The sequence below is a fragment of the Ailuropoda melanoleuca genome, chromosome 1, assembly GCF_002007445.2.
Source record: "Ailuropoda melanoleuca isolate Jingjing chromosome 1, ASM200744v2, whole genome shotgun sequence".
NCBI classification, from domain to species: domain Eukaryota; kingdom Metazoa; phylum Chordata; class Mammalia; order Carnivora; family Ursidae; genus Ailuropoda; species Ailuropoda melanoleuca.
This window is the reverse complement of record NC_048218.1, coordinates 160,086,652-160,111,941: the sequence shown is the minus strand read 5'-3', so window position 1 is coordinate 160,111,941 and position 25,290 is coordinate 160,086,652. Positions and strand designations below refer to the sequence as shown.

Here is a 25,290-nt window from a genome sequence, read left to right as displayed (position 1 = left end):
AATGAATAGAATTTGAAAATGCCATTTTGCACCCCTTACTGTGCAGTCATTGATTCAGGTAAGAGCTGTCAATGGAGCTGAAACCCCCGAGTGAGTTGTCATCAATCAGGGGGAAGGATAATCACAAAATGTCAAATATCACCCTACTAACTGCTTACTAAATACAGAGGGGAAAAGGTATTTTTGCTGGAGAGAAATAGGGCACACCCTACCTTGTTGATCAGAGAGCATCACCACTAAAAATCAGAGATTGCCGACATTATGTGCAGTACTACCTATGAAGCAGTCACCGTTTTGCCAGAAAGAAGTAAACTTGAATCTGTCTGAGCTTGTAACTTCACTACCAAGTCATAGGAAATCCCTGGGGACATAGGAGTCTTTAAATATTGTCTTGCAACTGCGACCTTCCAGACTCTAGCAGACTCCACAAATGACCCAGTTTCTTCAAAAAATAAGTTGCCAAAGGAAAAAAAGGACACATGAGAAAAGACTTGAGGGACCTGTTGACCAATGTGTGGACCTTATTCAAATCATGATAGAAATAAACTGAGTTAAAAAAATCGGTTAACAGAACTGTGAACACAGACTGTGTATTTGCCAATGATACAGGGTGAAATGATACTGTGTTTTCATTTGCTTCAAGATTTGGAAGGAGGGCAGTTGGGTGGGGGTACAGACAGAGCAAGATTAGCCATGGGCACAGAACTGCTCCAAGATCCATGTGTGTGTTCATTATACCGTCCTACCTACTTAGGATTATGTTTGAAAAATTACATAATCATGTTTAAAAAAACACCAATTAATGGGGGATAATCTGATGTATCGTGCCTCTTTATGCATTGCTTTGAGAAGTGCATGTCATCTGTATAGAATTGTTGCCAGAAATATTTCACTTAAATGTATCAGGAACCAGTCAGATAAGCTCAGAATGTATGATGTTTGAGAAGGCTGTTGTCTTGGGCTATGTAAATGATGTCAGTGTTGTGAAAAGCAACAAAAAGTAGTGTCATAAATAAAACATATACAATGCATGATCTTTGCTTGAATGGATCCCCTTTGTCCCCCAAAGTTATTGAAGACATTTTGGGGACAGTTGCAGACATTTAAATATGAACTTGTAGTAAATGATATTATTGAATGAATGTTAATTATTTTAGGTATGGTTGTAGTTTTATGGCTCTGTAGGAGAATGTTTTTAGGGTGAATTAGTATGATGTCTGCAGTTTACTTTAAGTATACACAGGTTGGGGTGCCTGGGTGGCTCAGTTGGTTAAGTGTCTGCCTTCGGCTCAGGTCATGATCCCAGGGTCCTGGGAAGGAGCCCCACCTGCTCAGCTGGGAGTCTGCTCCTCCCTCTCCTCTTTACCCCTCCCTGTGTTTGGGTGCACTCACTCACTCTCCCAAATAAATAAACTTAAAAAAAAAATATATGCATGGATTAAGTTGGCTCATAGTAAATGGCCGTTTCTCTAGGTCAGAATCTGTGACATACTAGCCAGTGCCTATGGTTCCACTTAATGTTTGTTGAAAGACAGGAAGCAAACGTGGTGACACACGGGAGCTCCCTGAGAAGAATCGATACATGTTTGTACCGTTCTGTCACCTTACTCTGGGTTTCAACTTGGGAACAAGTAGGTAGTCAACATATGAAAATGAACTCTGAACAGATACATACTTGTTAGATGAAGTGTGCTGACAACATTCTTGGAATACTTGCCTAGAACAGTGTTTGAATTCTCTTGGAACTCTGAAATGACTCGATTGAGAATATAAACAAGGAACAAAAAAGCTACTTATTTCATTGTATGAATTTCCATGTCTGAATCCGCAGGTGACAAAGAAGAGAGAAATTAAAGAGCTGTAGGTGGAAATGAATAAAAAAGGAGCTTAGTTAATACCTTATTTTGACATAGATGACATTTAAAGACAAATCCACTGTAGGAGAAAACTAGATCGTTGGTTTCTCAGAAACCGATGACTGTTTATTTTTTGTGAAGAGATCACACATGGCTTCTGTCTAGGTACGGCTCTGACATTGTCTGTAAGATAGGGTATATCTCTAGAGTTTGAGAACAGCTTGTCCTTCCGCCCCTCCCCCCACCTTCTTTTGTTGCCATGAGGAGTCAGCTGAAGCACATTTTGCTCCGGGGTTACTGGGCTCTTCTGGGCGACCTGGGCAGATCGATAGAGCTAGAAGATGCTAATTCCTCCTGCTCTCTAGAAGATTCCCCTGAGTGATGCTAACAGCCCCTGGTTTGATCCTCCTCCTTTTTTGAATCCAAAACAGATCCCTAAAGAAGTGGCTGACATCTTTAACGCCCCCAGTGATGATGAAGAGTTTGTCGGTTTCCGAGATGATGTTCCCATGGAAACCCTGTCATCAGAGGAGAGCTGTGATAGTTTTGACTCATTGGAGTCAGGGAAACAGGTATGGATGCATCCTTTCATGGAAGGCATGGTCTTCTGGAAGCCTGGGTCTTGGTTCGGATATTCTTTGACTTGAATTTAGTCTGAGATTGGTGATAGCAGTTAACTGTCGAGCATTTTATTTTATAAGAGTTTTGCCTTCATGTTTCAAGAACCAGTGAGAGTACCTAGATCACTTTTTACTGTTTAAGCCCTTTCTGTGTACGATAATTTTTTTTTTTTTTTCAAATGGGGCCTCACATGGTCAGATCCATTTTCTTTGCAATGTTGGGGCTGCAGCCTGTGTCGAGGCTGCATTCAGAGTATCCCTGCTCGGCCGGCCGGGGAGGGCTGGGCCCGCACAGCGCCCGTCCCCACCGCAGTGCCGTGCACGAACGCGTGTTTGCCGTGAGTCAGCCGTGTCCCCGTGCTCCTGGAGCATGGTTCTCTTGGCACCTCACTCTTGGAATTGCTGGGGAGGGCGTGACTCTTTCTTGGATTCCTTTGATCTCTAGCAAACACAAGTTACATTTCTCTGAGAGTTCGTTTCCTGGAGGTTTCTGTTGTGCCTTAACAGGAGCGTGGCCAAAGTCGCTAGCCTTTGGGGGCATTGTCTTCTGCATTCATTGTGGCTCTCAAAATTCTTCATTCTCCCTTGACCACAGCTTCTCTTTAAAGGCTGTAAATTAAACCCACCTTGCTTCGACTGGGCAGGTGCAGGAGGAGAAGCAATTAATTATATTAGGGAAGTTCCAGCCTCTGTGGGAGCAGGTCTTGCCTGGGTGCGGGGGCCTCCCTGGTCTCTGTGGTCTGCACTTGACGTGCTGTCTCATTTGACCCACCAGCCACCTGCTGCCACTCCCTTTGGTCTCTCCCTCTCTCTTACGTGTTTCATACTTCACGGTCATGTCTTCTGTCTCCCGTCCCCATCTGCGGATGTGCCTCAGGATTTTGTCTTCGGACCTTTTCTCTTAGTGATCTAGGGCCCAGCCTGCTTTCAGCCATTACCTGCAGGTTCTTGATGGCTTAGGTTCTCTCTCAAGCCCCACGCGTACGGCTGACTGCCGGTTGGACCAGTCTTGAACTTACTGTTTCCCTCCCCTTGTTGTCCCTTCGTCTTCCTCATTTTTATCTTCGTCTTTGGTATTTGTGACCCCCTCCTCCTCCTCTCCCATCTCTCCGACTCCCTTGCACATGTCTGTGAGTCTTTGCCATGTCGCTCTCCCCCCCCCTTCCCCTCCCTTCCTCAGCTCCCCTGGTCCTCATAGCCCTTATCTCAGTTACAGAAGTGAGCTCTGGTCATGCTCCTCGCCTTATTCAGCAGCCATTTGAGCATGGTCAGCCAGTGAGCGAGAGTGGAGCCCGGGGTCCACCGTGAGGGGCATTTCTGAGCAGCGCAGGATGGGCCTGAAGAGCTGAGCCTGGATCCCGGCAGTGCAGTGGGAATTGCGACACCAAGCGGCTTCCGTATCTTTGCTGTTGTAGATAATGCTGCAGTAAACGTACAGGTGTGTAATTAGCGTTTTGGGTAAATACCCAGTAGTGAAATGACTATTTCACTATTTTTAATTTTCGGAGGACCCTCCGTGCTGTCTTCCACAGTGGCTGCCCCAGTGTGCATTCCCACCAGCAGTGCCCGGGGAACCCTTTCTCTCCACATCCTCACCAACGCTTGATTCTAGCCATTCTGACAGGTGTAAGGGGATACCTCACTGCGGTTTTGATTTGCATTTTCCTGATGATGAGATAGGGGAGCAACCGAAGTGTCCATCAGTAAAAGAAGGGATAAGGAAGACGCTGAGTATATGCACGACGGAATACTGTGCAGCCGTTAAAAGGATGAGGTTTTTTTGCCATTTGCAGCAACATGGATGGACCTAGAGGGTAGTGTGCTGAGTGAAGTAAGTCAGACTGAGAACGACAGAGACCATATGATTTCACTCATATGGAATCTAAAAATTAAATAAACAGCAGAATCAGACCTATAAGTACAAAGAACAAGCTGATGGTTGCCAGCGGGGGGCGCGGGTAGGGAGATGGGCAAGATGGGGGAAGGGCGAGGGAGGCGTCGGCTTCCAGTTGCAGGGGAAAGGTAGGGCACAGGGAGTATAGTCGATGGTACTGTAACAGAGTCGTATGGGGACAGATGGTAGCGACCCTCGTGAGCTCAAGGTAAAAGAAGGTACGAAGAAGGCGAAACACTGTATTGACATGTGAAACTAACACTCCACGGCCACTAGGCTCAATACAGAAACGTAAAACAGAAAAGCCAGAACAGCTGCTTTTGCTGCTCTGAGCGCGGCTGCTTCTGTGTGGTCATGCCCAGCCCACCCTTCCTGCTCCCCCTGCCCGGGGTGGGGGGGTGGAGGGGGTCGCCGGTGGGCCTGAGAGGGCCCGTGGCCTTGTGCTTTCCATACAGCTCGCCCTGACGCCGCACCTCCCGGCACAGCGTGGGGGGTGTTGTCACCCCTGTTTCACAGGGGGGAGACTGAAGCTCAAGGCAGTGAGGTGACTTGTCTAGGCCCCCACATCTGAGAAGCATCTGGGCTGGGATGCTTGAAATCTGGGAGTGTCCCTTGGCAGCCTCGTCCCTCTCACTGCTCCCTGTGCTGCAGGGACCAGAAGCCGCACGGACACCCTCCTCGTATGCTGGTCTGTGCTGTTCAGTCTGTGCTGTTCATTCTGTTTTTGTGTCCTCTCCTCCTTTTTCTGGAGTCCGCCCCCGTTCAGCTCCAGTTCAAATGCTGCTGCTGCCTGAAATCTTGCTGGATTTTCTTTTTCTTTCTTTCTGTGTGCGGCATTGCTCACGTCTCCCTTACAACACTGATCATCACCTCTGTCCCGCTCCCCACTGGACTGTTCCCTCCGCAGTGGGAGGCCCCTCACACATGCACGATGCTTTCCAGCTCCGCTGGTTGGACCGCTTACGCGTGTTGTCCCTGTCCTCGTGTTCCATGCGTTCAGCATCCATGGGTGAAGGAGGCCCCATGGCGTGGAATTGAGGTGGGATGTTGGTCCGACTGGTTCAGCTCACTGTCATTTTCCAGTCGGTTTCGTCATGTCCCATGAACTTCAAAATAAAAAGTGTAACCACTTGTCAGCCCCTCTTCTCATCTGTTATTTGCTTACGGTCTTGATCATGGGAGATAGATACAGGGGACCCAGGGCCAGAGCATTCTGCCTGCTACTGACTTTAAAGGGTAACCAGTTCTGCAGAGCAAAGAGCTATGTGAGGGTTGTAGCCGAGACGCAGTGAGACCGTGGAGTGGTTGTTCTGCTTTATACAGACTCACATTAACGTTTTTTTGTTTCTGTTTGTTTTGTTTTTTTAAGTCCGCTCCATGCACAGCAAGGAGCCCAGAGTAGGGCTTGAACTCACGACCCTGAGATTAAGACCTGAGCTGAGATCAAGAGTTGGATGCTTAACTGACCGTGCCACCCAGGCGCCCCCAGAACAGTTTTTGTATCTTGTGGAATGAGGAGAAGAAAAGCAGGGGCCTTGGTTTAGGACCGTGGCTACGTGTTTTTGTGTTCAATCTGGTCACCAAAGATACTGCTCTCTCCCAGGCCGACTAGTTCCCTGTGAGGCCAGCTCAAAGGGTAAAGCGAGCCAGAGGAGTGGGAGGTGGGAAATGGCTGCTCTAAGATGGGGCTTGTTCTCTCTGGGCCCCAGGCAGGGACTGTGGGTATACGATGAAACGGACACATAGGCCCGCAGTGCCGCCGGGCCGCCTGCAGAGGCCAGCTCAGGGCTCCGTGAGCCAGGTGTTTCCTGCCCTTGCAGGTGGCAGGTTTGTGGGGGGCTTCTTCGGCAGCCCGCTGTGCACCAGTCTTTCTTAAAAATCAGCCCGGGCCTGTTGCATCTGCAGCCTGACCGCACACACTCACGATCTGTGTCAACCAGCCGGGGGAAGCCGCGTGAACTCACGCACAGGATGCAGCAATGTTGACTTTGTTCTTCCTTAAGCACAATTTGAATTTCACTTTAAAGAAACTTCCCTTTTGTGTTTGTATTTTTTTTTTTCAAGCAGCTGCACCACAGCTATCAACAAAGGAACAAAGTAATTTAGCTCCAAGCACACTCACTCCAATTACCGATAATAATTCATAGGAGACATTTAAGCTTAAAAAAATGCTGGATATAGACATTTCTTTCTCTATCCCCCTTTAAATTTTCCCACTCATCTATTATATCTATTTTTCTCCAGAGATGATCTGAGCTTGAAGAAGTATATAATTAAAGTCAGGGAGAGGCAGTGGAGGAGATAAAGATTCTCCAACTGAACGCGGTGTGATGAGGGGTCACTGCTATATCGGGTGCGGGAGGAAGAGACGTCAGAGGCAGCTGGGGACACGCTCCAGCCCTGGTGCCAGCCTGGGGGAGGCAGGTTTGTGGGTCTCCTTTCTGCACTGCGGGTCTGTCTGTCCCCTCCTTTCTTTCAAGAGAGCCATTTCGAGAGCCCGGTTTCTTGCCTTCGATTGGTTCGAAAGACAGAAAATTCATTCCAAAAGGTTTTTCCTTTTTAAGAGTCCTAGAGCAGCTTTCCTTCTGCCAACTTGCACCTGTCAGTGTTGCTGGCCTTGCACCTCCTGCAGGAGAGGCTCTCCTGGGGGCTTGGGACTTGGCACTCCCATCCGCACCTGCCGTCGGTGGTCACGGCGCACAGTGGGCAGGGAGCGGTGTGGAAGGCTCTGGCCCTTTCCTGCACAGAAACTTGCTGTCTCTGGAAGGCAGGTGGGAGGTGTGCTCACTGACTTTTGGGAGACGGCTTTGGGTGGCTGCCAGGAAGGAAAGCCAGCCCGTGGCGGGGAGCCAGGGTTTCTCCTCCCGGCTCTGTCCCGTGTGCGTTCGGTTCTGTGGGACAGCAGACCTTCCTGATGGCCAGCCCTGGCAGGAGCTGAAGGCCGTTGGCACTCAGCAGTCACAGGAGAAGCCTGCTGAGCCTGTGGCCGTGCTGACTTTTTGAAATGGTGCAGTTGTTTGATTGTTTCAAATTGTTCAATTGTTCTCTTTCCGTAGTCTATAGAAAAATGTCTCTCTCTCTCTGTGTTTGGTTATTGTGGTAAAATATACATAACATAAAGTTGACCATTTCACCATTTTTCAAATATAGGCGAGTGCCCCGTTTCTTGCCAGCAAGACGCTAAGTGGCATTAAGGACACACACGGGGTTGTGCAGCTGTCCCCGTTATCCAGAATGTTTTCATCACCTCGAACGGATACTCCCCATTAAACAACTTTTCGCTGTCCCCTAGCATCCCCCCCCTCCCGCCGCGCTCACCTCTGTTCTTCTTTCTTTATGACATTTGTGTGTTTTTAATTTAGCAGGATGTCCATTTCCATTCCAAATACTTCACGGAAGAGCTAAGAAGAATTTTTATAGAGGACACTGACTCAGAGACCGAAGAATTTGAAGGATTTACACAGAATGACCTGAATGGAAATAGTAGCCCAGAAGTCATGGTAATAATTATCAACACGGGCGGGTGGGGTTGTCATATTTTCAGTCCTGTTTCTGAATTGTATTTTTTGGAAGAAGTCACTTCACAAATGAATGACTTTTTCTTACATGTTTATCTTCTAAGCCAGTTAACAAAATATAGAATTGCTATTTTAAGGCTATCCCTGGCCCATCAGTCCATTATTCTCTTACAGAAAATCCAGTTGTCTTTCCGTGGTACCTTAGGGGTTTGGGGGGTCATGTCCCAGGTGTCCCTTATTGTTCTTCTGAAAGAATTTATTTCAGACTTTCTGGAATATCTTTTATCTGGAAAGAGGACAGTCTGTCTAGGAATAGCAAGTTCCTTAAAGTGATTTCTTGTTGTGTGTAAAATCATGTTTTTAAGTTTGGAGTTCATTTGGCCAAAATTTAGCTGTGGTACAAACTTGAGAGTTTTCCCTATGTATTCCCGATTTGGATGCCGAAATGCTCTTTCAGTGATAAAGATGACCTGGACTTCTCTGACTCCGGAGGGAAATCTGCTCTCAGCACTCGGCCTTCAGGAGACTGGATGATTTCTTCTTTCACTCCCTGGGTTGAGGCCAGTGTGCTGCCAATTAGTATTTGAATCTCAGGGTACCTTTAAAGAACAGCCTTTGGGTTTTTTCCAGGCATAAAAGTGTTTTCTGCTAACTGAGAAATAGCAGACATTTATCCCCCCAAATCAGTCCACTCCTTCCTTCTTTGCTATCAAGATAAAGAATAGAGGTTAAACCTCTTCACATTCAGAAGCTCCTGAGAAACCACGGCTGGCATGGAACTTGGGGAGAAATTTCAGTAAGCTGTAACTAGCAGGTTTGCTTTGTTCCTCACCTTTTCCTGGGGGATCTTAAGGTCTGAAAGCCCTAATAGTAGGCTGCCTTGTCTGATGTGGATCCCCCCGCCCTCCCCCTCACAGAGAGTAGCAGCCCAGAGCCTCTGCCAGCCCCCAGCCCCCAGTCCCCAGCCCTCCTTTGGCTTCCTTTACAGAAGCTGCTTGTCAGGCACTTGGTGTCTTCTGGCCAGCAAGCCACTGAAATCCTTCCAAACCCTAATGGGTATCATCTACTCTTAGTGCCTAAGCTATCTTCTGATTTTTAGCTAAGTGATGTCAGGTTATTCAGAGAATCTGTGTTTCTAGCACTGGGAAGATGACTCCAAAAGTTTTTTGTTTGTTGTTGTTGTTTTGTTTTCCTGTCCGTGGTCTATACATTTGGGGCATGAATTCTGACGTGTTAACTGATGTAACTCGTAGCTTAGGGCAGGTCCACCTGCACATTTATTTTACAATTCAGTGAGCTGACAAGCATTATGGCCTCCCTCCCCAACCTGCTGCTCGCCCTAGTGAGCACTGGTGAGAGCTCCTTTTCTGATACAGGATGGTACTGTCCCTTGGTGTCCAGTGGTCTTCTCACCGTATGTGAAGCAGCCACGGCGGCAGCACTGGGCCTTGCGTGCTTTGCCTCCGGTCTCCAGTGGTGGTTACAGTTTGCTCTTCTGTTGTCTACTTTAGTCCTTTACAGAGTCCTTAGCAAGGAGATAGGCGTTAGAGGATGATGGAGATAAATAAAGCCAATCTGAGAGGTATTTCCTCTGAAGTCCTCCAACACTGTTTTCCTAAAATTGGATTCCTCCAGTCCCACCATTTTGGATTCCAAAGCTACAGATGTAGAAAGTTCAGGATACTTAAAAAAAAGAGAGAAATCAGTACACTATAGTCTTATTTCTCTCGTTGGCCTGTTGTGGATTGATACATACCCCGAGGTTTTGAAGTTATCTGCACATTTTTTCCCCTCTCTTTTCCTTATTTATTTTATTTATTTTTTAAGTAGGCTCCAGCCCAGTGTGGAGCCCAACACAGGGCTTGAACTTAGGACATTGAGGTCAAGACCTGAGCTGAGATCAAGAATAGGGTGCGTAACTGACTGAGCTACCCAGGCGCCCCAATACTTCTTTTAAATTTTTTTTTTAAGGAGTCTTCTTGCCCAGTGTGGGGCTTGAACTCACAATCTGAGGTTAAGAGTCATGCTCCACCGACTCAGCCAGCCAGGCGCCTTATTTTTGAGTCCAGCTAGAATTTGGGGGGTGGTCGCCGAGGAGGAAGCGGAGTTCTCTACCTCAGTCCTGGGCCCAGGGTGGTGCTGCTCCCTGCACTCCTCACAGCGGCCCCGTTGCCCAGAGTCCCTGACCGAGGGTCTCAGCGTGTGGTAAGGGAGAGATGCCAGGAGGGGGCCTAGATCTCTATAGTCAGGCCTATCTCTGCCATTGCTAAGAGTCCCCTCGCGTCTGAGATGTCACCCACCGTCACCTGGGTCATGTCACCCTGTCGTTGCCTCCCGTTCTGTGTTCTCATGTGTAAGACTGAGTTCCGTTCTAATGCCAGAAACCCATACCAAGCGGAATCAGAAAATTGGGGGCAAGAGTTTCTTGAGCTGACGGGACGGGTGCTTCACAACAACCCAAGAGCTGTCTGCCTTGATTTCACCCTGCGGCTCTCCAGGTTGCAGAAAAGGGAGGGGACGTCCCTGGGAGTGAGGACCCTTCGTGTCTTGGGGATGAGTTTCCCCCACTAACCCCACTGGCCGGTCGTCTGCTTGCTCCTCTGTCACTTGACTGAGGTGAAGTCAGCTCTGCTGTCCCTCCTACCCCCGAGTCCTGTTCCGCTTGTTCCTCTGTCACTTGACTGAGGTGAAGTCGGCTCTGCTGTCCCTCCTACCCCCGAGTCCTGTTCCTCCGCTTCAGCACAGAATGGTGGTTTTCTTCCCCTTAGCGCTCCGTTGCTACCTGAAGATCACTCTTAGGCCATGCACACCCTTTTCTTTGGCCAGTCCTCCTAATACTTGGCTGTCCCACAGTAGAGGAGCCCTCTGTCGTCAGCGCCCTGCTTCCAGCCCATGCTCTGCAGGCAGCAGTCCGCCGGGGGCCGGGGCCGGGCCAGAGGGCGGCAGTCGAATGCCTGCTCTTCCACCAGATGTGTCGACAGGGTGCTGACGGAAGGGTTCAGCGGGAACTCATGATAGGAGGGGGAAGCTGTCTTCTCATTTGTTCTCTACGGTAATGTCAGAGTGTTTGTTTTAAGTAATGTGCTCTTGGAGGTCTGTTCACGAAACGTGGTCTCTGCTCTTTTCTCTCCTTCTGTTAGCTTGTGGAGTCAGATTTGAGTGATGCTGGTAAGGCGTCTTCAGTGAGTGAGGAAGAGGAGGAGGAGGAAGGAGAAAAGGCGACACCTAGAAGAAGCAGGCCTAGGAGGAGCAGTATTGGTCTTCGAGTAGCCTTCCAGTTCCCCACCAAGAAACTGGCAAAAAAGTCAGATGACCATTCTTCAGAGCCGCTGTTTTCTAGCACTTGCTTACAGGACAGTAAAAAAGCAATCCTTGGAAGAAAGAGAAGCTGCAGACAGGGGAAGGAAAGGGAGGATTCGGTCTCGGAGTCTGAGGACGACTCCAGGGGTGAGGGCCAGGAGGGCTCGGACGCTCTGCTGAAAAGGACCATGAACATCAAGGAGAACAAGGCCATGGTAAGCCCCGGCGGCGGGCGGTCTGGGCGCTGGCACTGGGCGTCGAGGCTCCCGGGACTGCCCCAGAGCTGCTGCTGCTCTCGCTTCGGTCGGGAACGTGCTCCGGGTAGTGGGTGTCCTTTCTCCGTTCCCGAACCCCAGCCAGTTATTACCTGATCGGCTGTGGTTTGGGAACAGAAAGCGACTCCCCAGGACTGTTTTTAGGTCCGCTGCCTGATGCCATGACCCCCTGCTGCTTACTCTGTTATGAAGTTAAGTTCTGAATAGGTAGTGGTAGTGGAGAGGGGAGGGCTCCACGGTTGGCCGCTTCCCAGCAGAAAGGAGCCAGGTGTGCACAGAGGGTCGAGAAGCCCACGTAAGGGTGGCAGCGTGCAGGTTGGGCAGACGGCTTGCAACGAGAAATCCTTTGATGACCCACTGGGCCTTCTAGACCTCATATGAGAGAATGCAGGAGACCTCAGTCTTAAACTGAACAGTTTTGAATCACGTTGACGTGTCTTCCTTGGAATGAATGACGACACAAGGGGTAATCTATTATGTATATTTGGTTTTTCTGTATTCAGTTAGTAACTTGTTTGCTTCATAATTTTGTATATACAGAATTAATAGAATTCTACCATTCAGTCACTTTCAGCATTTTGGTGTATTTTTAGTATTTTCTTTTTAAAAAGCATAGTACTGTATGTGCAGTCTTAGATGTCTAGTAAAAAGACAAAGAGCCTACTTTTGAAACTTATCCTAAGACATATTTGTGCTTATTAAGGGAAATTTTTAGCACTGTATCTGCATTTTTAAAATAACTATGTGATTTTTTTTGTAGTGACACGTATACATTTATATAAATCTAAAATTAAAAATCCTAATTGGAATATTAATGCCTGTTATTTAGGGTTCTTAGGTGTTTATTTGGGAATATTTTCATGAATTATTTTTATTAATGAGAAATCAACTTCAGGAGTGTTTTGGAGCTCTGAGTAACTGTCAGAACAGTCGGGTTGAGCCTCTTGTTTTGAACATGACGAAACTTGACTTAGGTATGCACGATGACCTGTTGCCAGGCCACACTGCTTGTCGGTGGCCCCATCAGGAGTCCCACCTCCTGCAGCCGGCCCTGTCATTCCAAGGACCCGTTCATCGGTGACAGGATGATCTTTATATATAAAGAATGGGCATAGATTTAATCCTATGCGTGATGATCCCAGTATCTCACCTCTGGAGAGAAAAATCTTTACCTATGTGGTTAGAAACGGAGCAGCTGTTGAGATCGTACGGGAACTACCTGAGTCAAGTTTCTTACATTGGCAAAACTGAGGATCGCGGCTAAGGTGTTAGATGAACGAGACGTGGCAATATTGACGTGAGATCCTTTCTTTTGTTCTGAACCTCAGCTCGCTCAGTTACTGGCAGAACTCAACTCTATGCCGGATTTCTTCCCAGTACGAACTCCGAACTCCGCTTCTGTAAGTAGGACTCCTTCATAATTACTGATTCCAGTACCGACGCACACAATCTGTTGCCGGATGGCTTTTATTCGAGGAAGCACCCGGTTGCATGCGTCTGTGCTCTTGCTTTCAGAAGAAGAGAACGGCGAGGCGGGCTTTCTCAGAGGGACAGATCACACGGCGCACGAACCCGACCCGGAGCGCACGGCCTCCCGAGAAGTTTGCCCTGGAGAACTTCACCGTCTCAGCCGCCAAGTTCGCAGAAGAGTTTTACGGTTTCAGGAGAAGGAAGACAATTAGTGGGGTATTTTCTGAGCTCAGTGAACGATGATTCTCGCTCTAAGCCGGTGCGGAGGTTCTGACCTGGTGGGGTGCAGCTGAGCGCTGGCATTTCTGCCAGTTCCCGGTGCTGCTGGCGTTCCCGGGACCACGCTCCGGAAGGACCCCCGCCCCATCTAAACTGTAGGCTGGGGAGAGCCCTTTCCCTAGAGGAGCTGCTCAGAGATAGGACCCAGCTCAGTCTCTAGGGGAGGCAGCAAAGGCCTGCCCTTGGCGCCAGTCGGCCTTGTGGTTTTTGCTTGTGGGAAAGGGCAGGGATTCCTCCTTGCCTTTCGGTTTTAGGAATGGGGCATTTTAAGTGCTTCCAAAGTCTGGAGTGAGAGAGTAGGTCCTTCCCGTTGGCAAGTGTGGCCGTTCACTGTGGTTCACTTCCCCGTCCTCACGGAGTTTACGGCAGCTGACTGTGTATTGGTCAGGGAAAACCTGAGCTGTGCATTTACTGTCCTGTCACCTTGCCATGAGGGCGGTTGGCAGGGGCAGGAGCTCCTTAAATGATTGATTCCCGGGAAATAGAAGAGGGACGTAGTTAACATTACTGGTGCTAGAGCTCTGAGAGTGTGAGAGGGGCAGAGAGGCAGAAGGAGAATCAGGCTCTCCTCTGAGCAGGAGCCCGATGTGTGACTCAGTCCCAGGACCTGAGATCATGACCTGAGCTGAAGGCAGATGCTTTACCGCCTGAGCTACCCAGGCGCCCCGAGTTTGTGAATTTTTATATGTGTTTTGTAACCAGTCAAAACAGCTTATGCTGGGTTCTGCTTTGGCTCATTTTGCAGGGGAAATGCCAGGGCTACAGACGGCGTCACCGAATGTCTTCTTTTCGGCCAGTGGAGGATATCACTGAAGAGGACTTAGAAAATGTTGCCATAACTGTTCGAGATAAAATCTATGATAAAGTTCTGGTAAATCACGTATAATGAATCATTTGCAGGCTTGTGATTCTAATGGAGAGTCTGGGGCACTGGTGTTTGAAATCCTGCATTGTCTTTAAACTGTGGCTGGGCTTATGCCCCAGGCCTTCTCCCCTCCGACGGGAAGGTCGGCTGTGACTGGGAAGGAGAAGCTGGCGGAGTGCGGGGTTCTCAGGAGGGCTCTTTCCAGGGGATGCAGATGATCTGTGGGAAGGCAGGGGTATAGATGGGAAAGGGTGTTTATAATAGTTACACTTTAAGTATTTATAGGGCGTTTCAACATTGAAAAAACATACTGTGGGTTTTTTTTTTTTTTTTGTGCTTTTGGATTCACATAGAGGAGCTAAAGTTTGACAGAATATCTTTGGTCGGTAAGAAATGGGTTAAAGTATTTTTTTTTATTAAACAGTGATTGGGAGGGAGACTTTGTAGTGTTATGCACCATGTTTTAGATAAGGCAGTGTCCTGTTACTTAAGTATTTTAACACTGGGAAGTTGTATCCCGAAAAGCCCCAGGATCCCTGGAAGCTAGGCCAGAGCCAGGTGCTGCTGCCTGGAGCTCACGGCTGCTTGGGCCCCTCTCCTCCTTTGCGGGCATGTCATTCCTTCCAGGCTCCTTGCTGTGTCCCCAGAATTAAAAGTGCTTACAGGCCTCCAGAGGGTGCTCCCCTCCAGGAGAGAGGCCGTGAGGCTTCGAGCCCGACGCGCGTACACGGCAGCACGTGGCCTTGTGCGTGTCACCCTCCACTTTCCGTCTTCACCACTCACTGCCTTCCTCCCTCAGGGCAACACCTGCCACCAGTGTAGGCAGAAGACCATCGACACCAAGACCGTGTGTCGGAACCAGAGCTGCGGAGGGGTGCGAGGACAGTTCTGCGGGCCGTGCCTGCGGAATCGTTATGGGGAGGATGTGAGATCCGCACTGCTGGACCCGGTAGGAACGGTGTTCACCTTTGTCATGAATTGTACTGGCAGAGGGAAGCAGGTTGAAGATGGGGCTCCCTGGGCCCTTTATTGGGGATCTGTAGCTGCAGAGCTCTAAAGGGAATGAAAAATAAGGCTTCCTCTGGAAAGAGAGCAAGCTGACTAGGAGAAGGGAAGAGATGAGAGCGTTTTCCAGGGTCAGAGCCACACTTTCTTACAGTTCTGGTTTGTAAGGTGGGCCTGTGTGCCTTTATTCCAGCAGCGTGGTTTAGCTCAGGCAAGGGCAGGGATGTCACCGTGGAGGGGGCTTTCTGCATGCCTGGCCCTGATCTAAGGTTTTTTTCTCTGTTCAGGCAGTTGATTTTATTTCAGGTATTACTAATTAGTTTAGCCTAATAAAGTAGGTATATACCCTCCCTGTTCCTGGGTTCTCTCTATAAAATAACAGTACGATTAGTATACATGCCCTTGAACCTGGGCAGTCAGGCTCCAGAGACTGTGCTCTTAGTTAACCCCTGCCCTGTGTATGGCCTAAATACGTACTGCCCCCAGTTTGCAGATGAATATAAACCACCACTCAGGTTCAGTGGTTTAGAAAGTGGAAGAGCTGGAAGTCACACCCAGGTCTCACTGCTCTTTTGTGCTCCTGAAAGTCTGCACTATGATTAATCAAGTGTCTAATTTTTTGGGTTTCTGCACATGTGGGACCCTGGGGTGGTGAACCTGTGAAGGAAGGAGGCACGTTGGGTCACCCTGTGCATCTCCTAGAAGGAACACGGGACCCGGGGTTGGAGGAGGGGCTGCGTGAGCCGGGCCAGAGCACAGGGTCACGGGGGCCATTGCTTTTCCAGGACTGGGTGTGCCCCCCCTGCCGCGGGATCTGCAACTGTAGTTACTGCCGGAAGCGCGATGGCCGCTGCGCCACCGGAATCCTCATTCACCTGGCCAAGTTCTACGGTTATAACAACGTTAAGGAATACCTGGAGAGGTGAGTCTTACCCTCCTGAGTGCCATCCACTTCCTGTCTGCTCCCCGGGAGCAGCTCTGGACTGTTGTTTTCCCTGTTAGGACATTCCCTCCTGTGCTAGAATTTTCAGCTTGGCACTGCCAGTCTCCCCCTCGTTGTGGAAAACAGAGGGGAAGCGGCAGAGACTGTGCAGGCCCAGCAGAGAGGGGTGGGCCGAGGAAACAGCAGTGAACTCCAGAGCAGAGTTTTGTAGGCACGTGGCTGCCGNTTTTTTGGGTTTCTGCACATGGGACCCTGGGGTGGTGAACCTGTGAAGGAAGGAGGCACGTTGGGTCACCCTGTGCATCTCCTAGAAGGAACACGGGACCCGGGGTTGGAGGAGGGACTGCGTGAGCCGGGCCAGAGCACAGGGTCACGGGGGCCATTGCTTTTCCAGGACTGGGTGTGCCCCCCCTGCCGCGGGATCTGCAACTGTAGTTACTGCCGGAAGCGCGATGGCCGCTGCGCCACCGGAATCCTCATTCACCTGGCCAAGTTCTACGGTTATAACAACGTTAAGGAATACCTGGAGAGGTGAGTCTTACCCTCCTGAGTGCCATCCACTTCCTGTCTGCTCCCCGGGAGCAGCTCTGGACTGTTGTTTTCCCTGTTAGGACATTCCCTCCTGTGCTAGAATTTTCAGCTTGGCACTGCCAGTCTCCCCCTCGTTGTGGAAAACAGAGGGGAAGCGGCAGAGACTGTGCAGGCCCAGCAGAGAGGGGTGGGCCGAGGAAACAGCAGTGAACTCCAGAGCAGAGTTTTGTAGGCACGTGGCTGCCGGGTCTCCTCTCACTGAAGTGGGACGAGGCAGGACCGACCTTGCATCAGAAGATCCAGGGTTGGGCTCCATACTCCAGGTGGGGGTTGAGCCTAGAATGCAGCTCTTTGCCTCTGTCCCCCGCACACTGATGCCTCCCTCCCCTCTTTCAGTTTACAGAAGCAGCTGGTGGAGGGCAATTAAGAGAAGACCCAGCCAGCTCCCCGTAGAGCACGCCAGCCGGACCTGCCATGCCACTTGTGCCTAGGATTTCTTACAGTTGTGTTTTTATACAGAAATTCTTTGTAGATCGAAATACTATTTTTTTTAAGATTGTTTATAAACAGATTTCTCAGGAAGACGGCATAGCAGAGGAATCTCTCTATACCTGTATCCGTAGGCCCCTACGTCTATTGAATTGTTTAAAAGCATCTCCATGCGATGAAAAAAGCAGTTTAAGTGGGGTGGAGTTAAAAGTCCAGGTAAGTTCCAGAGAAAACATTGTATAAGCAGCTCTTGCCTTTGACACTGTTATGTGGCCTTGATCTTTCTTTACGTGTACCTCTAGTCTGGGACCACATAGTCAACCCTTCTCTGGATCATTGGAATTTGTTAAAGAATGTTCCCCTAAATTACAAAGTGCAATTAATCGTAGATCTTGAGAGTACTCGAGTTTTATTTTTTTTTTAAACTTGAATGAACAGAAAGTTGACTGTCACATTAATGACACTGGACGCCGTGGAGCACTGCTGGCTGGCAGGAGCGGCTGCCCCTTCATTCAGGATTCAGCTGCTGCCTGAGGTCAGTGGCTGCTGGAATTTAAGAATGTCAGGGCTAATTTTTAATTTAAAAAGGTTTTTTTAATGTCTGCAAGAGCTAAAAATCCCCCTTCACTGATGGGGAGACTTATATTAAACAAAATTAAGGCACATGCAAGTTACTTGAAAGTTACCTAAGTGGGAGGAAGTTTTTATAGGTCTCAGTAGAATAAAAGTGTGCACGGACGCCAGTGGAAAGCCTTACTGTGTTGTCCTGGCTGTGTCCCGTTTTCATGCTTCAAGCAGCAAAGCCACACCTGCCAGGACCCACTTGGCCGTCTGGTCTTGGCTCTTCAGCCGGAAGGTCCACACGTAGTTAGAGCCCCTCATTTTGGTTTTATACACGGGGCATTCGTACGTGTGTTTGGTTTCTTGTCTGTCCGTGGGGATGGCTCTGGCGAAGATGACTGGCATCACCGACGTGACCTCCCTGAGGCAGGCTTCTGCAATGGTTCCTGACTGTGTGTCCCATCTGGCACCTACAGCAAAAACACAGGGCTTACAATAGGGTGGCATGTTGGTACCGCTCCTCTCTTCGTTGGAGGCAATAAATGTTTGGTTTTGGCACGTTACTGCTTGTCAGGGGCTTTCTTACCGCGGTGGGTGGGTCCTAGCTGCTCCCCAGCAGCCACATACCCCCTGGAGGCAGAGCTCCCACTCCACACCTCAGCTTTCCTTTGAAAAAAACTACTTTAAATTCAAAAGGTCTAAAACTTGCATGAAAACAGATTCTATGGGAATCCAGGCACAATAAAGCCAATGAGTTTGTCCTCCCTTAAAAAAAAAATGTGAATTTGTCAGACAGTATAAGAAGTCTCTAACATGGCACATTCCTTCCTAACCCCACTTTGGAGGTTGACAATGTGCACTGGCATCTCAAAGAAGTCTTGTAGCAGCGAAGTTGCTTTTTCTAAATTAAGATTTTGAATTAAATCTGCATCTATGTCCAGTGTTACCACCAAAGGGTAATTTAAGGCTTACACTGAATGAAGTGACAGCCATCACCCTAAGTGCCTTAAAATTTGGCTGACCTTGAACACAGAACCTGGTATACAATTTTGTGCAGCTAGGAAACGAGGTAAGTGCACACTAGATACAAGTGAATGCTGAGGACTGGAGTAAACAAAGGGCAAATGCCAACCTGAATTTAAGAAAGGCCCTTCACGTCCTAACCGTACAGTGCCCCTCACGGTGTAGCCTACCTTCCATGACAAGCCCGTGGAGATAGGCACCTTCCCGTGGAGGATGGCCGTAATCTTCCTTCGTTTTTTTCGTGACATCAACAGTCAGGCACATTTTATCCAGTGGCCACCCATTTCTTCGAGCCATGGTCTGCATGATTGCTGTGGGAGACAAAGAGGAAGGTTCGCAGGAGCCAGTGGTGAGCTGGCCACAGACCCGTGGCATGCTTGTGTCCCATGGGGGGGCGCGTGGCTGCACGAGACGGACGGCCAGCACAGGGCTGCAGGACACCCTCCCTGCTCTTGGGGAAAAGCCAGGCCCAGGGGTTACATGTCTGGTTTTGCACTGTTGTCGCAGAGTGGAGCCGTTGGGACGGAGACCTTGTGGCCCTTGACAGAAATGTTTACTAGAGTGAACTACATCCCACCTCACGTGGCCGTTCTGCTTGGAATTTTACTCCCTCTCCTCCGCTGTACTGGCCCCTGCATGAGCACTGGGGAGCAGGGCAAGAGGGGCCTTACCAGTTAAGAAGGACTGAGGGTTGAAGAAGCCAGCCAGCCACACCACAGCCGGGAGGGCAAGGTCGTGGGTCCAGGTTTCGAGTTCCCGGCATCGCAAAAGGAGGTCATCAAACCTGGTAAATACAAGGGAGGAAGAAACAAACGTGCTTTTTAGTAATGGAGTTTTCCAATAAGCTGAAGGAAGATTTGGGGGAAGATGGGATAATCACCACTGATAACCAAGAAAATCCTTGCCTAATGATTTGGAGATTTGGAGAACACTATCCCTTTAAAAAGCTAGTTTTTTTTTTTTCCTGTTGAAATTTTGTAACTGTTACCACGAGGGACAAGAAACATGGGAATGTGGAAAATTCATCTCCACTTATTCAATGATTGTAGTGATGGGTGGTGATGACACACAGGTGACAGGCTCCTGCGCATGAGGCTGGGTGGGGGGGGAGGCTGCCGGGCAGGGCGGGGCAGCACAGCTGTGCCTGTGGTCTTCCCACAATCATCACCTGAAGGGGGAAGAGACGGGTCACGAAGAGAAACAGCACCTCCCAGCCTCTGCATGCCTGTGGTTTGAGAAAGTGCTGGTTTTACCCAGGTTCTGAACTCCTCAGCACAACAGTTATGCAAGGGAGGAAGCCGACTCCCAGAGGCTATGGGGAAAATGAACCTCCTTGATAAAACCAGACATGTCAGGCCTGGAAATGCAGAATTGAGGGCTGCCAGAAAGAGGGCGGACATGGAGCAGGGGTAGGAGATGGACGGCGGCCCCAAGAGCAAAGCCGGCAGGCAGCTCTCCAGGGGAAGGGCCGCACAGGCTAGCTCTGAAGTTTTCTGGGACCTGGTTCGGTTAAGGATTACAAAAGCAGCAGGGCTGATGTTCACGGAGAAACCTGGGTCACCACCAGGAAAATTCCTGCCATCTTTAGAACATGGCCCTTGTCCTGCCCCATTTAAATTCTTTCAAATAGCTGGTTTAGGGACAGCCTACTTGAAGACAGTTAAGGCAAAGAACAGGAAAAGCAAGGATAAGAAAAGATGGGGGGGGGAGAATTTTTATCTAAAAATGTTGCCACAAGAGGACAGGCATTGTTGCCACTTTGCCACAGGTTTTTAAAAAAGCGATTGCTTGTACAAGTAGGATTAGGGTTTGGAAGTGATGAGGTAAGAAAGAGGACATTAAATAGATCTCAGAGTGAGAAAAGCATTTTAAAATGAAATGGGAAAAACAATTATAGGAAATTTGAGTTTCCCTCAGTTACAAATTTGATGGTAAAATCAGGGACAATACCATGTTTCAAGAAAATTTGTGAATGATCAATAATAAAATATATCTTAATATAGACTGAAGACAGAATCCTCCTAGGAAAAAAACACGAAGTCATTTCCCCTCCCTTTCTGTCAGGCAGCTGCAGACACGTCCCCAGCCACATTCGATCAGAGAAGGCCCTGCTGCCCACAAAGCCCCCAGCAACTGGGGTAATTTTTTTTTTTTTTATAACCAGCCAGCCTGTCATTTGAGTATAAAGACAACTGATTATATAGCATAAAAACTGGCATCAAATCCAACGAACAAGAGTGTTGATAACCTAGCAAATAAACATAAGAGGGATCTGAAAAAAAGACTGTTCCTTTAATATGTTTAAACTCCTAAGAAACTAGAGTAGTAGGCATAAAAACAGGAATTTATGAACCCAAGTCTGGTACCTCCCCTGCCCTCAATATAAAGAACTTGGGATTGAAAGTTGACTTTGGACAGTGAAGTTTTAAAAGTCAAGGGGAGACACACAGTAAACCAGAAACGAAGTTCCCCCCAGGACCGAAGAAATCAACCAGGATACAGCAAAGCGAGACAGATTGAAAAGACAAGATTTCAGGTAGGTAAAGACAATGAAGGCAACGGGGGAAGGCAGTATTTGGAGAAATAAGGGCTAAGAATTTTTCAGAGTGGAAACAATAGACTTACACATTTATAACTGCACAGGGTATCAACAGGGATACCTTTTAAAAAGTCCACACCTAAAGAGGAAAATAGCAGAACATCAAGGGTCAAGAGAAAAATCGTAAAAACATCCCCTCAGAGAAGAGATCAGTTGTGAAGGGATGACAAGCGCATTTAAGAACAGTCTCATCAGCTGAAATAAATGCCAAAGAACAATGCAACTACCAAACCCCACGGCTGAGAGAAAACCATCGCATGCTGGGGTCGTGCATGTAGGTAAACTGAGCAAGCGTGCAGGGAAGAAAATTCAGAGACACAAAGAGCCCTGTTTACTCCCCACCATACACCCTGAAAGCCCTGTTGTATCTTTTATCCTGTAGCAAAAAAATAAGAAGGCCCAGAACAAAGGAGTCCAGAATGAGATATAAAAAGCAACAATGAGCAAAGAAATCAATATGTTGTTAAAGCGAAAAATAATTGACTACAAACAAAACAAAAATACTGTCGTTTAAAATAAGGTTGAATTCCAACTGCAGACCAGAGGAGGCCGAAGTTCAGAGGGAGGTTAAAAGTGCTTACTTTATATTGTGTTAGAAGAATCAAGTGTGTAGGTTACAATGTAAAGTGTTTCTACTAAAATAATAAATGTACGGGGAGAAACATGGAATAGAGAACACTATCGGGGTGCCTGAGGGATTCGGTTGGGCATCCGACCCTTGCTACCCACACTGGTCTTGATCTCAGGGTCATGAGTTCAAGCTCCACGTTGGGCTCCATGCTGGGCATGGAGCCTACTTTAAAAAAGGAAAAGGGGGGAAGAAAACCCAAACTATTAAACTGACAGAAGCCAGAAAAAATTGGAATAAAAGAAAAATAGAGAAATTCAAAGGCACAAAATTAGATGGTGAAAGTGACTCTAAAGTTACCATTGTCATAAAATTTAATATAAATATTTTTGATTGGAAATATGAAATCTGATTTTGGACATCCATAGTGTTTACAGAAATCCAGTGAGCAGCTCTGCTCACCCTTCCCCGCTATGGTTATTTGCTGCCATGTGTGTCCCTTCCACACTCCCCCTTCCGTTCTTATGTTTGCACACGTCCCATGCAGCCAACACCTGGCTGCCTGGGGGGCAGTTCCAAGGGGCAGTCATTTGAATTTTTTTCTTTTTTATTCTTTTAAGTAATCTCTACACCCAACATGGGGCTCAAACTCACAAACCAAGAGTCGCATGCTCTACCAACTGAGCCAGCCAGGTGCCCCTCACCTGGAATTCTGATGGAGCTTTCTAGTTTAAGGCTCAGAGTAGCATTCCGGTTCACAGAAAAAAGGAAAGCAAGGATAAAAAAATCTAGGTACTAAGAAGACGGAAATAGAATCATTGAAACTTCCTGTGTTGGCTATGAAGGCCAAGGAGAAGTTTGGGACAGCACTGGCTGTCAGGGACCTGTGAATTTCTGCCCCTGTCTTTGGAACACCTCTTTGCACTCACACCCACACACCCAAGCAGTGAGATTTACTGTATACTAGAATCTTTGAAAAGTTCTATGAGATGCCATTGGTAATCACTAGCTTCGAAAATAAGCCTATGAAGTGACACGAAAGCAAACTCAAGTTGCCACCCATCGCCTTTTAAATAATGATGGAATTTTATTACCTATATTTTTCAGATAAACTGAAAAATTAGGAAGATCAGGTATTTTGTCCAAGATCAAAGAGCTTAATAAGTAAGGGGCGGTATTTGAATCTTGCTTTGACCCTAACTTCACTGATTTTTGCCTTAAGCCACACACAGAAGAAACTCAGGTGAAACTGGCAGTGCTCTGCACAGTCACAGGCCAGGTATACTCACAAAGTACACTCGTCATAGCTGCTCCGACACAACAGTGACTGAGCACGGAACCAGCACCCAGGCGGATAACGGCCAGGGGGAGCCGCGAGGGGCAGCTTACCACTGGGCCAGGCCGTACGTAGATGGATACGCCAGTCTGCTCCAAGTGTCTGGGACTGTGTCATAACTCAGCTGGGACTGCTGGGCTTCCATCTCAGGAGACAACGTCAGCTCCCCCTTGCATGGAGAAGAGAGACCACGTCATCAGTGTCCTCTGACGTGCTGAAACCGGCGCTACTACTTTTAAACTTACCTTGAGACCAAGGTCTAACCGTTGAAGTGACACACGGATTTCCCGAAGGAGAATATTCATCCTTTCACACTCTTGGAAGCAAACAAGAACATAGGGGCTTCTGTTTGAGCTTTTTTGCATTATCTCCACCATGTTGAACTCTTCTGGAAGTTTCTCCAAAATGTCGTCCAAGACATTCTTAACCTTAAATCATGAATACAAGATTGAGCTCCTCTGTGTTACAGTTTTAGTCACAGGGACTATGCCCTTGATTTTTCAAAGTCCCAGATATATTCTACAACTCCCAGCGATGCTTGCTAATGCATTTAAAAGATACCCATCACTCCCTGGAGATGGGCAGACGGCACCGCCGACTAGCTCTTCAACCTCCACGTCAGCGCAGCCTCTTGCCCTTCTGTAGATCCCATCAGGAGGGAACTACTATCTGCAGTTTATTCACGTGGCATTTAGGGAATAGAAGACCTGTCACCAACTACATTTCACTTGTACGTAAAGGTACAATCAGAGGAAGTAGAACCCCAACATTTAGGTATTACGTTTTGTAGTCTTCCGCTAATTAAAAAAAAAAAATTTAAAAAGTCACATGAACCAAAAATGCCCTTTAGGCTTGAGCTAATTCTGGTGAGTCTACGATGTTGTTCTCCCAACTGACATAGCCTAAAATTTTAGGAGCAATTTGGATGCACATTTTCAACAGCAAGGGAGCCTCTGTCTTCTTTAATTATTGCCTTGAAGAATACAAGACTTATATATTAAAGATGTGAAAATAAGTGTACGTAGTACTTCAATGTACATATTTTTTCTTATTTCCTATGGAACTGGGGAAAACCAACGAATACCTAAGACGGACAAAAGGTATAAGAGTATTGCCTGTCTTCGGCCTCAGGCAGCTCTCACTCTTTCCTTGATTTCTTGGATTACTAACTGTGGTTCTGCTATCCTAATCCCCACTTGCTTTAGTGCCCTGGCAGGTTATTTTTCAGGTCCCCAAATCTTAAAACTCATCTGCTGCAGCTGTAGAAAGTATGAAACACAGTGTAGTAGGCAAGTCAGGTAAAAGAATGGCTTTTGGAGTCAGCTAGAGTTTGGTTTCCTTCATCGGCCCTTTCTAGCTGTCTGACAAAGTCACCTAAACTTAATTCTGGAATAGGGATCCTGATAACTTGTTCACGCTATTGAGGATGAAGTGGCTTGTTTGTAAAGCACTTTCTTCAGTGCCTAGCGTATAGTTAGCACCCGAAACAGTCGTTGCTACAGTCTGTTTGCCCGTTTGCCGTGCTGAGGCATTTAAAGATCATTTGCTTTGCAGTTTCTTGTTTAATGGTCAGCTTCTTTGCTGTAAAGATCGAAGCCCCAAAACTAAATCAAGACATTGTCCATCTCTCTGCTTCTATTAATGCTATAGCTTTTCCCAAATGGATGAATGTTTCCTTTTGTATCTTAAAAAAAAAAAAAAAAGCCTAACATTCATACAGGGAAAATGTTAGTATATAGGATAAAACACCCCACAACAAATTCTAAAGCCTCTAAATGATAACCAAGGCCCTCAGCATATGGCCCTATTTCAAGAAAATAATATGGACTCTGTGGCCTCTGCCACAGAACTAATGGATATGGATATAACCAAATTATCAGAAATGGAGTTCAGAGTAACAATGGTCAAGATGATGTGTAGACTTGAAAAAAGTATTAATGAAAATGTTAATGAGAATATAGAATCTCTAAGGGCAGAAATGAGAGCGAATCTGGCAGAAATTAAAAATTCTATGAATCAAATGCAGTCAAAACTAGATGCTCTGATGGCCAGGATGAATGAGGCAGAACATATTGGCGAATTGGAGGATGGGTTAGTAGAAGAGAAAGTTAGAATAGAAAATTGGATCAAAAAAATCCAATCTCAAGAATGTAGGCTA

At 47.6% G+C, this 25,290-nt stretch overlaps 2 protein-coding genes across 7 annotated transcripts in view; one reads left to right on the top strand and one right to left on the bottom strand.

Moving 5' to 3' along the window:
- CDCA7L (cell division cycle associated 7 like) overlaps positions 1-18,169 on the top strand; it is a 45,079-nt gene extending 26,910 nt beyond the window's left edge. For 2 of the 6 annotated variants that reach the window (XM_011233028.3, XM_034669049.1), the window contains exons 2-10: positions 2,288-2,428; positions 7,733-7,870; positions 11,029-11,403; positions 12,792-12,863; positions 12,979-13,149; positions 13,958-14,083; positions 14,877-15,026; positions 15,868-16,004; positions 16,953-18,169. In XM_011233028.3, the coding sequence (XP_011231330.1) occupies positions 2,288-2,428; positions 7,733-7,870; positions 11,029-11,403; positions 12,792-12,863; positions 12,979-13,149; positions 13,958-14,083; positions 14,877-15,026; positions 15,868-16,004; positions 16,953-16,983 (1,341 nt within the window). In that variant the 3' untranslated portion in view covers positions 16,984-18,169. The remainder of the gene's footprint in view (positions 1-2,287; positions 2,429-7,732; positions 7,871-11,028; positions 11,404-12,791; positions 12,864-12,978; positions 13,150-13,957; positions 14,084-14,876; positions 15,027-15,867; positions 16,005-16,952) is intronic. The other 4 variants (XM_019806481.2, XM_019806480.2, XM_011233030.3 and 1 more) reach the window with 4 other exon arrangements.
- DNAH11 (dynein axonemal heavy chain 11) overlaps positions 17,795-25,290 on the bottom strand; it is a 323,435-nt gene continuing 315,939 nt past the window's right edge. The window contains exons 81-85 of the mRNA XM_034643547.1: positions 23,378-23,560; positions 23,186-23,301; positions 19,301-19,413; positions 18,800-18,940; positions 17,795-18,076 (exon numbers count right to left, since the gene is read on the bottom strand). Coding sequence (XP_034499438.1) covers positions 17,829-18,076; positions 18,800-18,940; positions 19,301-19,413; positions 23,186-23,301; positions 23,378-23,560 — 801 coding nt within the window. The 3' untranslated portion in view covers positions 17,795-17,828. The remainder of the gene's footprint in view (positions 18,077-18,799; positions 18,941-19,300; positions 19,414-23,185; positions 23,302-23,377; positions 23,561-25,290) is intronic.